General features: G+C 39.2%; 1 protein-coding gene and 1 long non-coding RNA gene across 7 annotated transcripts; both read left to right on the top strand.

Annotated features, from left to right (window-relative positions):
* Position 1: 1 nt before the first annotated feature.
* Positions 2–8,884, top strand: CAV2 (caveolin 2). 6 transcript variants are annotated; one of them, XR_001364309.1, is made up of 5 exons: positions 2–153; positions 503–690; positions 5,461–5,625; positions 6,911–6,958; positions 7,749–7,886. XR_001364309.1 is itself a non-coding variant. In XM_005877705.2 (4 exons), the coding sequence occupies exons 1-3, from the start codon at positions 4–6 to the stop codon at positions 5,609–5,611; spliced, it is 489 nt and encodes a 162-aa protein (XP_005877767.1). In that variant the 5' UTR covers positions 2–3; the 3' UTR covers positions 5,612–5,625; positions 8,660–8,884. The 6 variants fall into 6 exon arrangements, 4 of the variants coding, with proteins under 4 accessions (XP_005877767.1, XP_014404427.1, XP_005877766.1 ...); XR_001364308.1 differs by having other exon boundaries at positions 7,109–7,886; XM_005877705.2 differs by lacking the exons at positions 6,911–6,958; positions 7,749–7,886 and adding an exon at positions 8,660–8,884.
* A 1,434-nt stretch (positions 8,885–10,318) lies between these two features.
* LOC106728061 lies at positions 10,319–11,743 on the top strand. The gene is made up of 2 exons (XR_001364305.1): positions 10,319–11,026; positions 11,114–11,743. It is a non-coding gene; the product is annotated as an uncharacterized LOC106728061 (long non-coding RNA).
* Positions 11,744–12,758: the final 1,015 nt, after the last annotated feature.

Below are 12,758 nucleotides of genomic sequence, written 5' to 3'. Positions count from 1 at the left end.
ACGATGGGGCTGGAGACCGAGAAGGCGGACGTCCAGCTCTTCATGGACGAGGACGCCTACAGCCACCACAGCGGCCTCGACTACGCCCACCCTGCCAAGTGCGCGGACTCGGACCCGGATCGGGATCCAAACCAGCTCAACGAGCATCTCAAGGTGAAGCCCGGAGGGGGCGGGGGGTCAAAACCTGGGCCTGAGGCTCGTCGCAGCCCCCACCCGGCCGAGGGCGGGAGGGGGCCCCCCCCCTTTCTTCCCCTGCCCACCCTACTCCACCCCACGCCACTGGGTCAGCCCCGCGGCGTCCGGGGACCCAGAACCACCAGCCGCGGGGCCGCCTGCGTAGCCAGGAATTCTTAGCCTCATTTCTGGGCGCCGACCTTGACCCCAAGAGAAGGTGGGGCACCCCTGCCAAGCCCTCCCGTTCTGCTCTCCCCGCCCTGAGGCTCCTGGGTCCAGGGGGCGCAGGTTTGGTGACAATTCCGCATCCCCGCGCCCCGTCCCGCAGCTGGACTTTCAGGATGTGATCGCAGAGCCCGGGTCCACGCACTCCTTCGACAACGTGTGGATCTGCAGCCATGCCCTCTTCGAGGTCAGCAAATTCGTGGTTTACAAGTTCCTGACCCTGTTCCTGGCGATCCCCCTGGCCTTTGCCGCGGGGATTCTCTTTGCCACCCTCAGCTGTCTGCACATCTGGTGAGAAGGGGCACCCCGGGTGTGTGTGGGGGGCGGGGGCGGGAGTGGACCAGCTTTTTGAAACGTGGGAATGTTCTTTGCCCCCTGCCCCCTGCCCGCCCCTTCTCCCAGGCTGGCATGCAGGGAGGACTCACAGCAGCTCCTGACACCCTAGCGAGAAGGGGGGGGGGCCTTCAAAGCCTGTGCTTTCTTTAGAATCCTAGGGTGGGGGTGGGGGCGGGGGCGAGGAGAGCCATGGGCTGGGTTAGGAGTTTAAACAGAGGGGATGTCCCCCAGCCGCCTGTGGAGGTGGAAACTGGAGGCCTAGTTCCCTGCCATAGGCTGCTCTGTCTCTAGCTGTGTTGGGACTTGTACCTCTGGTTTGGGGCAGGGCTCTTAGGTTTTTTTCATCACTTCGTATGCAGTCACCACCTATGCTTGGGGTAAAACAAAAGCGATCTCTGAGCAGAATGCCAGTGACAGGATCACTGGAAAAGGATTTAAAACCTGCTTCCTGCCAGGGGCAAATGGCAAGAATGAGACCAGATGAATGAAAATTCAAACTGTGGGATAATGAAATGAGAAGGCCTCCAGATTCCCTTTTCACTTCTGAACAACAATTCCAGTTAAAAGGGAAAATACATACAGCAAACCTACTGGACATCGATAGGATACTTTGAGTAACTTTATTCACACTCAAAATGCATCATAAAGCTTTGGAGAACAGTTTTAAGTATCAAAAAGTTTTAAGGGACAATGCCACATTTTACCAAGGTGTTTTGTTGTTATTGTTGTTTAAAAGATATCCACTTTATTGGAGAGGCAACAGTTGCCAAACTTGTGCTTTAGGTCCATCCAGGTCAAATACGTAACCCCAGGTGCTGCCATGCCTTTCTGAATCATGGGATTGCTGCACCCTCACTTGTAGTGTGTTCCTCGTTAGAAGTTACAAAATTAGTCTCCATTCCCCTTTACCATCCGAATCAAGTTCTTCAGTCAGTTAGCTAGCTGTTTAGTTCAACCAAGAAACTTTACTGAATGCTTAGTCTGTGCAGAGCACTGGGCCCGGCATGAGAAAGATGCAGGGTCTGCCTTCAGCTTCTTCACAGCACAGCAGGGCAGCTGGCTGGGTACAGAGGTGGATGCTGAGAAAACTCACTTAAACCTGTGGAGGAGGCCGGAGGCACAGGGAAGGCTATGTGGGCAGAGAAAAGAGTCTAAAAATGGTGAATAAAAATTCACCAAATAGGCAAAGGATAAAGAATGAACATCAATTCCGTTTGATCACTAAAGATTGTAAACAGCTAAACTATGTTGAAAATGCCAGAAGACTGCTAACAGAATGAAAACCTTTGCCTTTATATATCCACAGATCCACAAAGGCCAGATGTATAGTTAGTTCATATTCTGACATTAGCACATGGATTGTTTTTAATCTTTGCTCAAGGATATGTTTGTGGTTGTTGTTTTATTATTATTATTATTTTGTAGAGAAAGAGAAAGGGAGGAAGAGAAACATCAATGAGAGAGTGAAACATCGATGGGTTGCCTCCCACACTCACCCCAACCAGGGATCGAACCCACAACCTCTTGGTGTAAAGGATGATGCTGAAACGAACAGCCACCCAGCCGGGGCAATACATGGATTTTTTAAAATTCAGCATATAAAATTTCGGATTTCTAATTAACTAAAACCAGTCATCTAACCTCTGTGTTAGTTTTCTCACTTTCAAAAATGTGAAAAACTGGGAAGCCACCGCATATTGTGAAACGTTGGCTACGAAGCTATTTGGAAATGTAGCGTGCCATGTTTATACAACAAAGCCAGGTTTTCCTAAAGCACTTGTGGAAGACTTGAAAACAAAAAGGTTTTCATTTTCTAAATGGTGGAAAGATACAAGTAAAACTACAATTAACCAAATGATGCTTCTCTCCACCTGGCTGTCCTGAGCACCATGGGGGTTTTGTGTATGGTGAATCATCAAACCAGTTCCTTTCAGCCACATGAAATGTATTATTTAACTTCAGCTTTCTTCTCAGATTGCGTTCATGTGGGACATTAATATTTAACCATCATACATGTGTCATCACATAGCTTTGATTGCAAGTAGAGAAGTCACTTCAAACAAAAATGCTTAAAAGTTAGTTTATACCTGGATAAAATACTAGTAGATTAATCTTTAGAGACCTTAGAGAATATCAAACCTATTTGAGTAAGCTTGTGCTCTCTCTCTCTCTCTCTCACACTCTCTCTTGCCTCGCTCTTTCTCTTTTTTTTTTCTTTTGATAGGGAGTATGTGACCAAAGCTATGAAAACATCACATCATCACAATGGGTCTGATTTTTAAATTCTTTAAAGAAACAAGTGAAAATAATAACAACAACAACAACAAACAAACAAACAAAAAAACAACAACAACCCTGAACGCAGTCTGGTGATGTCTCCCAGGCCAGAGTTCAGGTCATTAGGATCCAGGAAATTGGTTTGATCCCACACCACGCTCAGGCTGAGGTAGCCACCATTTGGCGATTGCAAATTATTGATCACAAGTAAATCATACCAAGAAATGTTGGCTGGAGCTCTCTTACCCCTTATATTTGCTGGAATACAATTCAAATACCTGGTTCCTCTGATGGGAATGCAGCAGTATCAGTCTCATTTTCCGGAAGATTTTTTAATAAAGCAAATTGCTATGACAATTCAATCTGCATGACACTATTGTTAATACAAAGCTAAATAAAAGTCTCTTCCCTGAGAGCTTTATTATCCAATGGAGGAATATATACTCTTATAAATTATAAGATTTATTTAAGAAGTTTTTGGCCCTGGCCAGTGTGGGTCAGTTGGTTGGAACTTTCATCCCATACACCAAAAGGTGGTGGATTCCGTTTCCCATCAGGGTACAAACCCAGGTTGAGAGTTTGATCCCTAGTCTCATCTCTCTCTCTCTCCCTTCTTCTCTCTAAATCAATTTTTTTAAAAATAGAAGAAGTATTTAGGTTGGCCACATTGAGCCTCAACCAAGTTTTGGGTTATTCCAAATTGCCTGGAGTTTCTGAAGGGGTACTATCTAGGACGTTGAGGAAACAGTTTGTTTGATATCAGAGGATCTTTGAATTCTTTGATCCAAAGTGAGAGAACAACAACTTAAAGAAAATAACATTAAAATGAGTTCAGCACGTCCTATGAACTAACATCAAGTGTGGGTACTGCAGTCTGCTGAACTGGAAAATCCACTTTTGTCCTGAGTGTAATTCCCTCTTAAGACATGGAAATCTAACAAGTTATGAAGATGATAAATCTCTTAGCCTGAGGAAGAAAGGCAAGCTAATTATATATTGAATGAAGTGGATTTGATTAAGAAGTTTTCTGATCTAAATTTAAGCCTTGTAGTATGTCAATTTGAGATTATTTTGTTATAATTGTTTTCATTCTGACTTCAAAATAGTTATATTTATTATAATGACAGCACCATTTGGACATTTCAAGGGCACATAATCCTGATAGCCAGTCTCTAAGATTTCCAAGTCATACTTCAATTTGTAGTAATTTACCCAAAGCCACACATAAAATGAGAAACTAATGGAATAAGAAGCCAAACGTTGCCATCATTCAAGTTTCTATTCAACTCTTTAGCTCTGAAACACCTAGTAATTAATTTTCTTTCGAGATTGCTTCAAGTCTTTAGTACTTAGAACAAAACACAAGATAAGTATAATCTGTATAGTAAACAGTCAATATGAATAATTCAGTATTCTAAAAATATTGCAACCAGACAGTTGCCTGATCTTTCCTTCTCTTTAGAATAAGTACCATAGGCCTTTACTTAAGTCACATTTTAAAAGCAAGCCAAGAAAATCAATCCCACTTCCTGTGCCCACCCAGGTAATAATAAAAATTCCATTGAGGCTGCCGTCAAGGCCTGGAATTCACAAACACCACTGTGCTCTAAGAGCACCACTGCAGCAGGAAACAATCTTCAGAGGGTGACAGAGAGAAGCCATATTCAGAGGAATATGAGAATATGCAGTTATTTCAAGAAAAGGCACATGAATAAAATAATTTCAATATCGTCTAGTTTTTCTCATCTAAGAAATTGCAGGGCTCTTTTAACTATACCACACAACCCTTTTCAGTACATGTAATTATTATGAAAAATTAAAAATATAAATGTTAACAGATGGCTAAATTCACTTCACCTCAAACATTTACTAAGGATCAAGAATGTCCTCACTTAAAGAACTTCGATTCTAGTAGGAAAGACAGAAATATAAGCATCTGTTTGTGATGCTTTTTTATAAATTTGAGGATTAAGAAGTTTGTTTCAATATGTTAGAAGCACAAACACACACACACACACACACACACACACACACACACACAAGCATTCAGCCCAGCCTGTCCTAAGGGGAAGTGAAGTGGAATAAGGCAACAAGAAAGGCTACCAGGAATTAGAACCGCAGAGAAATGTGAAGAGTTAGGCAGGTTAATGTTTAGGGGTAAAGGTCAGATAAATTTACAGTTTGGTTTATTTTTTGTTTTACTGATTCAGATAGCATACCACCCAAAGAAATAAGATTACCATTTGTCATCTCCCTGCCTGTCTAATTTTTAAGCAACTTATCTTCTGTGCATCTTATCACTATGTGGGTCACTTTATTTTGTTTCAAAAGTTCAGCCAAAGTTAGGTGAGTTAGGCCATTGTTATATCTTTTCACGCATGTGCAGGAGCCAGTGGCCTTATTTGGTAACACCAATAACCCTTACACATCTCTCCTCCTTCATTCCAGGATTATAATGCCTTTTGTAAAGACCTGCCTAATGGTCCAGCCTTCAGTGCAGACAATATGGAAGAGCGTGACAGACGTTGTCATTGCCCCATTGTGTGTGAGCGCAGGACGCATCCTCTCTTCTGTCAGCGTGCAGCTGAGCCGCGACTGAACACGTGGTCCCAGGTCTGCAGATTTGGATACTGTCCTACTTCTTTGTTGTTACAGCATAAAGCGACTACTGTTCTGTTCATTCCCCAACTGTGCTCATTAAGATGGACAGCCACATTTAGAAATGTTTATTGGCAAATTTTTTTCAAATAATGCTTTAATAATTAATAACCATGGATTTCATATCTAACTTTATAACCAGAATTACACAATAGGTTGACAACACTATTTTTAAAGGCAAACACTTTTTGCTTTAGTACAAAAGTATATCTTTTATCATGACGAATTTATGATGATCAAGATACATTTCTCTCAAATACTGCAGTGGTTTTTTTGCACAACTGCCATAAAAATATGGGATTTCTTATTTTCTTACTTTGGAAGTAATACTTTTAAGTTACCTTTGCAGATAAAGTCATAGGGACTCTTAGCGATAAGATATACAAAGATTCTAGAAATTGAAGAAATGAAAGCATACAGTAGTGATAGGGGCTATCAAATATAATAAAACAAATGTGAAAATTGATTCATGCAAGTGTGTTCCTTTAAATAAGGTATTGTTAATCTCTAATCCTATTTAACAAGAAATTTCATTTTACTGTATATTTTGTACTTAATGTAAATGTTGCTCTAATCAGATTGCTTTCAAGCACTTTTATTATATTTGTGTTCTTGTTGAGCTAATATATAGAATGAGTAACTATATAGAATGAGCAGGAATTTTACTGCTGAGATTGCACTGTCGTGATTATGTAAGCATATATATCTTCTTTGGGAATAGAATGTAAAAGACCAATGTACTGGCTTTTTTTTTCTAACTTTATAAGCAAAACCCTGAAATGTTTTATAAGTAATGTTAAAATAATCTGTATCCAATTCTTATTTTGTTTAGGATATGCTTTCTCTCTTATAGTTAGAAATTAAACCAGTATGCTGCATTCCTATTAATGTTTCACTTTACCTTCAAGTAATATTGGTGCTATTTAATAACATTTTACAATAAAGCCTATTTCTTATACTTAAGTATCACAGTGATTCATGTAGAGAGACTTCCAAGAAATTTGTCAATTTGTTGGGTCCATGCTACTGAGCTATTATTTATAAATTAAACACTAACAGCTATAAACTTTCAATATGTTGTCTAACATGAGTTTTGTTACACAGTATAGAATTATTCTTATCATCGTGAACTGTAGAATCCTATTTTAATGTTATGCATTGCTTTTGTTTTAGAAATCTCATTATTCCAAAATATGTTAGAGGAATATGAGAATATGCAGTTGCATTGCTTTTGTTTTAGAAATCTCATTATTCCAAAATGATAACTTACACAAATTATGTCTATGATGTGAGTAGTTACTACAATTTACACATCTTAAAAGTATGAAATGCTCAAATTTCAGGATTACTATAAGAACCTGAATTAACATTCATTTAAATATCTTCATAGATGACAAAACTTCATTCAAATATTAATTTTATTTTTCCAAATTGCCAGGACTGGTGAAATAAAGGATGATTTGTTGGAATATTATTGGGGACCAAGGCAAATTAATGATTAAATTATGAGACTTGTATTTTTCTGAAAGTAACCTCAAAAGAGGCTTTTAAAACTGTCTTAGGCCATGATAGCATCCTTAGAAAAGACCCTCATGATCATTACCTGAAAGCATTACCACTCATTTGGCAAGTTTTAAAATCAAAAATATACACAAAGTCATATAACAAAATCAAGTAACTTTTAAAAATGATAAATATGAGCTCCTTATTTCTTAATAGTATTGGATACTTTCAAAGTGAATTTTTATTGAGATTTGCCATTAACTCTTTCAAAAACTGAAATTTTGTACCAAGTTGATCCAGGTCACATGTGCAAACATGTTTGTTCTTTAGCTGGTGGGGGTGAAAGGTGGGTGATTTGGAGACTTTCTCAATATCCATAATAAACTTTCTAAAAAACCCATAGATACATCCATTGCTTTTCTTACATTAAATATAAAACTGATCAATAAAGATTCTGTTCTAATTAAGTACCTTCTTAAAAACTCATAATACATTAAAAAACATGAATTATTGCTTATTCAGGAATGTATTGGTGAAAATTATGAGATTGGTAATTTAATTTTTTGTTTTTCCAGCACTTACAGAGGTCTCCTATTAATTTTTCTATCATTGGATGAAAAGTATGGAATAGCTTGTTCATAAACCCACTATATTTCATCTTCTTCCTGAAATAAAGTCTCTTCCTAATCCTGAATAAACTGATATTTCTGTTTTCAGGTGTTGTTTTTTTTTATGAGAAAGTAAAACAATATAAATCACATGTGCTTGGGTACTGGTACCATGAAGCCAGACTAGAGTCTAAAATTATTTCTGGAAAGTGAGTATGTGAAGTGTATTTGCTGATTCAGCATAGAATTTTTATTGTCAGTTTATCTGGAAAATTGACCAACTTCTAATAATAAAGCAGGTGTCTGGCTTTTAAAAATGCTCTTTATAGTTTCAAAGAACTTTGAAAGTCCCTCTTTTCAGTCATCTACATCCCATGAATTTATTCAGAAGCCTTTCTTGGGAAGCTATTGGAATGTAATGAAAAAGGATCAAGCATCTGGATCCCAGTCTCAGCACTGCCTTTACTGAGGTGTGTCACCTACTGCAAATGGTTTAATCTCGGGGGTCTCAATTTTCTTATCTTTAAGGGAAGGATTGAACTAAAAAAATCTCTCAGGCGCTTTCTAGCTCCATGTTTTCTGTAGCTTCAGTCAGAAGACTTGGCTACGTATACAAAAACCAATCTATCTGTTCAGTCCAGGAATTTTAAAAAATCATGGATTTTCTATCAATTAGAGGGCTGGGTGCTATACATATAATAAATAATGCATTCGTTTTTCACTCTTCAGTTGATTGTGAAACTGTGTATATGGCTTTGATTCTTCATGACAGGGATTCCTAGATTTTTAACAATTTTAAGTCTTTATCCTTGTGACATTTCCCCCCCAAATAATGTTACTCTATATTCTAAATTAATTAAAATTTATTTTATTTGAAGGTTTCTCTACCAAGATCACTGCTATACTGCCATGACCATTACTATCTTCAACTTTTGCCCAGCTAGTTGCTACAGCCTGTTAACTGGCCTCACTCCTAGCCTTCAATATGACCTTCTCCAATCCATCTTCCCCTCAAAACAAAGTGATCCCATCAAGACTTGCTGCTCAAAGCTATCCATTGCATGTGCTTGCCCTTACAATAAACTCCAGACTCTTGAACAATGTATGCAAGGCCTTCACTATTGCCCCCACTGTCACCTGCAGCAACTCCCTTCTGCAGCCCTCACTGAAGTGCCCAGCTCTTTCCTGCCCCCATGCCAGGATCACTCTTCTCCTCATGGCAGAACCCCTCTGTTTCTGAAACTCCTCCACATTAAGTGCCTCTTCTGTGTCTTCATATAAAATCTTGTACAAACTCCAATTATCACTTACCACCCAGTAAAACCAACCCTTGTTAACTAACCCTACTTGATTACTAGTTAGATTTAAAAGCATGACTTCATCTTTGTTTCCCGCGATTCTGAAATGGTGCCCAACACTTAGTGAGCTCAATCAATATTTTTGAATGAATGACTATGTGAATAAATAATTAAAGAAAACTTGGGATGATTTCAGAGCTAGGGTGGAAATCATGCTTCGACTTCAAAAATTTCTTCATTTGCAAGAGGGGTTTGAGATGTGCTAATTCTAATAATTACTCCCAATTCTCTTATCTGAAATTTATTTCACATCTTTAGGGATATAAAACACTAACACTTAGAAACTTGTTCAGAAGCATACTTTCTGGCATTTTAGAATGTTGCTATTTCTTTATCCCATTTCCCATTTTGAAATTTATAATACTAAAGCATTGTGTTTATAGCATTCTACACTTTAGAAAACACAGGCCCATACATTGTCTCATTTAAACCCAGACCAAATTAAATAGTATAGCAGATAAATCATATAAATAATAGCTCTACCCCTAACCGGTTTGGCTCAGAGGATAGAGCATTGGCCCGCAGACTAAAGGGTCCTGGGTTTGATTCCGGTCAAGGGCATGCACCTTGGTTGTGGGCTCGATCCCCAGTAGGGGGGCTGCAAGAGGCAGCTGATTGGTGTTTCTCACTCATCAATGTTTCTAACTCTCTACCCCTCTCCCTTTCTCTCTGTAAAAAATCAATAAAAAAATATATTTTAAAAATAATAATAATAGCTCTATTTCTGTAGCTTGAAACTTTATCATTTTAGAATGTTTAAGATAACAATAACTTAAAGAATTTTAACAAGGTTACACATTACTTTAAGAATTATTTTTTTTAATTATGTAGTGCTGCAATAAAAAAATTACCATGCTAGCAATTTATCACAAATCAGGATTTGGTATATCTTTTTCCTTCAAGGTATATATTATATAGGGAGGACAAGGGAAGGAATTGAAGGAGGAGGGAGCGCAGGATAAGGATATACAAGTTATTCAAGTTATTTTTTAATATATTTTTAGTACTGATTTCAGAGAGGAAGGGAGAGGGAGAGAGAGATAGAAACATCAATGATGAGAATCATTGATCGGCTGCCTCCTGCACACCCCCTACTGGGGATCGAGCCTGCAACCCGGGCATGTGTCCTTGCCAGGAATTGAACCTGGGACCCTTCAGTCCACAGGCAAATGTTCTATCCAGTGAGCCAAACTGGCTAGGGCACAGGTTATATTTTTTAGGAATAAAAACAATTTGGGCTTCCATAATTTAATCAACCTAATTCCCCACCCCATCCCCATTCACCCCTAAATAGCCAAATGAGCAAAAGAAGGCACTTGTTGTATTTTTAAAAACATTTTTTACCCACTCCTTAGCTACTTTCTTTGGACTGATATCTGAAATGCCACCATTGGGACCTTATACCTTGATGCTTTCTTAAGGAAAAGATACCCTTTGGGTGAGGTAAATATCACTCTATTAGCAGCCATCCATTACTTTAATGTGAATGGATTACCTGAGAAAGGGATGTTGAAAAACTACATAAGGGATCCAAGTATGAGGGCCTTGAGCTGTGAGCCATAGGAGAGCACCCTGCACTGATTAAAAGGGATGCCACCAAACAAAATCAGGACAGAAAAGGGGAAACAGGAGTTTCCAATGACACAAACTTCACTTCACAGGTTTGCTGTTGGACACCCCTGTCCCAAACGCCTAGTGAAGGGGGCAATAGAAATTAAACAGGGTGAAGGGAGTTGAAGTCGGCTAAAGACTTTTCCATAAAGGAACGTCGCCTATGTCTAATTGAATAAAAAGCGGCCTGGGAAGAGGTGTGAGGGCTCTACTAGAATCATGTATCTGAAATACAGTGGCAGAAAAGCAAAAGTTAAAATAAAAACTGAGCTACAGGTTGTGACCATTCATCTCTTTTCCACCTCCCTTCCTTGTGCTGTTGACCGTTGCAATGTATCTGTGGCAGAGAATACTGAGCTACAGGTTGTGACCATTCATCTCTTTTCCACTCCCTTGTGCTGTTGACTGTTGCAATGTATCTGTGGCAGAGAAAGAAGACCACGCAGCAGTGAGAGAAGTCAGAGGACACCACTTCAACAGTTATCCAAAAATAGGACAGACACCTCTCTGCCTGCACAAGGACATGCCGGGTCACTCAGCCTGGCTGCACAAGCCGTTATCGGAAAAGGTAGGCGTGGAGAATAATGAGAGAAAGGAAGAGACATGACTCAGAGTGGGAAACAGCACGTAGCCAAGGGCAAATGTTTCTCCCAGACACACATGGCTCAGGAAGAGACTGAAGCCACAGGTCATCGGTGGAGCATTCTTTTCTCTCCCTGACTCTGGGTAGCTTGTCATCGAGCACCTGCCTGTGACAAAAGGGGAGAGAAAGGCCGTGAGCAGGCCCTGCCTCTCTGGCCGATGGCACACCAGCGGCTGGCCCCGTTAACTGGGCCAGGGAAACAAGGAGTCACTTGGAAAGTTTCGGAGATAAACACACCATTTCCCAGTGAGGCAAGCGGCAAGGGCTAACATGCTTCTCTCACAGAGAAGGAAACCGGTTGGAATCCTGATCTCCTGTACAAAAAATAAATAAAAGATCGCCTTTACAAATTGTTGAACATTTATTACCTGCTGGGCTTTTATTTAATCTTCACAATAATTCTATGACATGGGTTCTATTATCATGCACATTTTTTCAGATGAAGAAACTGATGCCATGTAGTTAAAGAATTTTCCCAAAATCACACTGGGACTCAGGGATTTGAGCCAAGAGAATCTGACACCAGAGTTCTGGCTCTTGATCACTATAGAGATTATCTGTTATTTCTAGAATATGGTATGACTCTTCCAATGACTGGTTCTCCCTTCTTTTTCTCTCCTCATTCATGTTCCCTTTCACGCTCTGAGAAGCATTTATTTCCCCTTTCTTCCATCAATGGAGTCAGTTCCGAGCCCTCAGTGGTGAGAGCTCCCCTCCTCACTCTGCCCCCCCTAATACTGAGCCCTCCCCCAGCCCTATACCCCACTTTCCTGGGCACCCCTTTCCTTTCCTATATGACCTGTGCTCTAGACCCTGCATTCCAGGTAATGTCAAAAATATTTCTTCAAATGCTGTTATTGCCATGTTTCGCAAATTTTATAAAACTTACTGCCTCTAGCAAAGACTTTTTAATATGTATCATAAACACAATGATGATATTTCTCCTCAATACTAGACATCTTCATACATAAAATATTAATAATTTCTATTTATTTTGTATTTGTATTTATTTTGTTTTGTATTTTTCTTCATTTAGTTGGAAATTTATTGCCAGTTGGTACATCTTTTAATATATTGTCAAGTTATTTTATCTTGGAAATACTAGGGAAAACTATATACAAATTTATTTTCCTCCTATAAGATAATTTGTACATAATAAATTTTCAAAAATAGAAAAACTGGACTAAAGTAAACAATTATGTTCATAAATTGCCATAGATTTATAGAATTTTTAATCACAATAGTAAGTGTGATGGCTTGTCTACACATTATCAGCATTTGTGTATATATAGGGTGTCCCAAAATTCACGCAAGATTTGCAATTCAATTCAATTGCACATCTTGGTTGAATTTTGGATATATATA

The sequence above is a fragment of the Myotis brandtii genome, unplaced genomic scaffold (assembly GCF_000412655.1).
Source record: "Myotis brandtii unplaced genomic scaffold, ASM41265v1 scaffold529, whole genome shotgun sequence".
Classification (NCBI taxonomy): domain Eukaryota; kingdom Metazoa; phylum Chordata; class Mammalia; order Chiroptera; family Vespertilionidae; genus Myotis; species Myotis brandtii.
Note: the sequence above shows the minus strand (reverse complement) of the source record. Positions and strands in the feature narration are given on the sequence as shown.

What these genes read in the sequence shown, in the direction of transcription:
- CAV2 (XM_005877705.2), top strand. Translation starts at nt 4, where the DNA reads ATGGGGCTGGAGACCGAGAAGGCGGACGTCCAGCTCTTCATGGACGAG. An exon ending in AGCTCAACGAGCATCTCAAG is followed by an intron (nt 154 to 502) that starts GTGAAGCCCGGA and finishes CCCGTCCCGCAG; the next exon opens with CTGGACTTTCAGGATGTGAT. An exon ending in CTCAGCTGTCTGCACATCTG is followed by an intron (nt 691 to 5,460) that starts GTGAGAAGGGGC and finishes CCTTCATTCCAG; the next exon opens with GATTATAATGCCTTTTGTAA.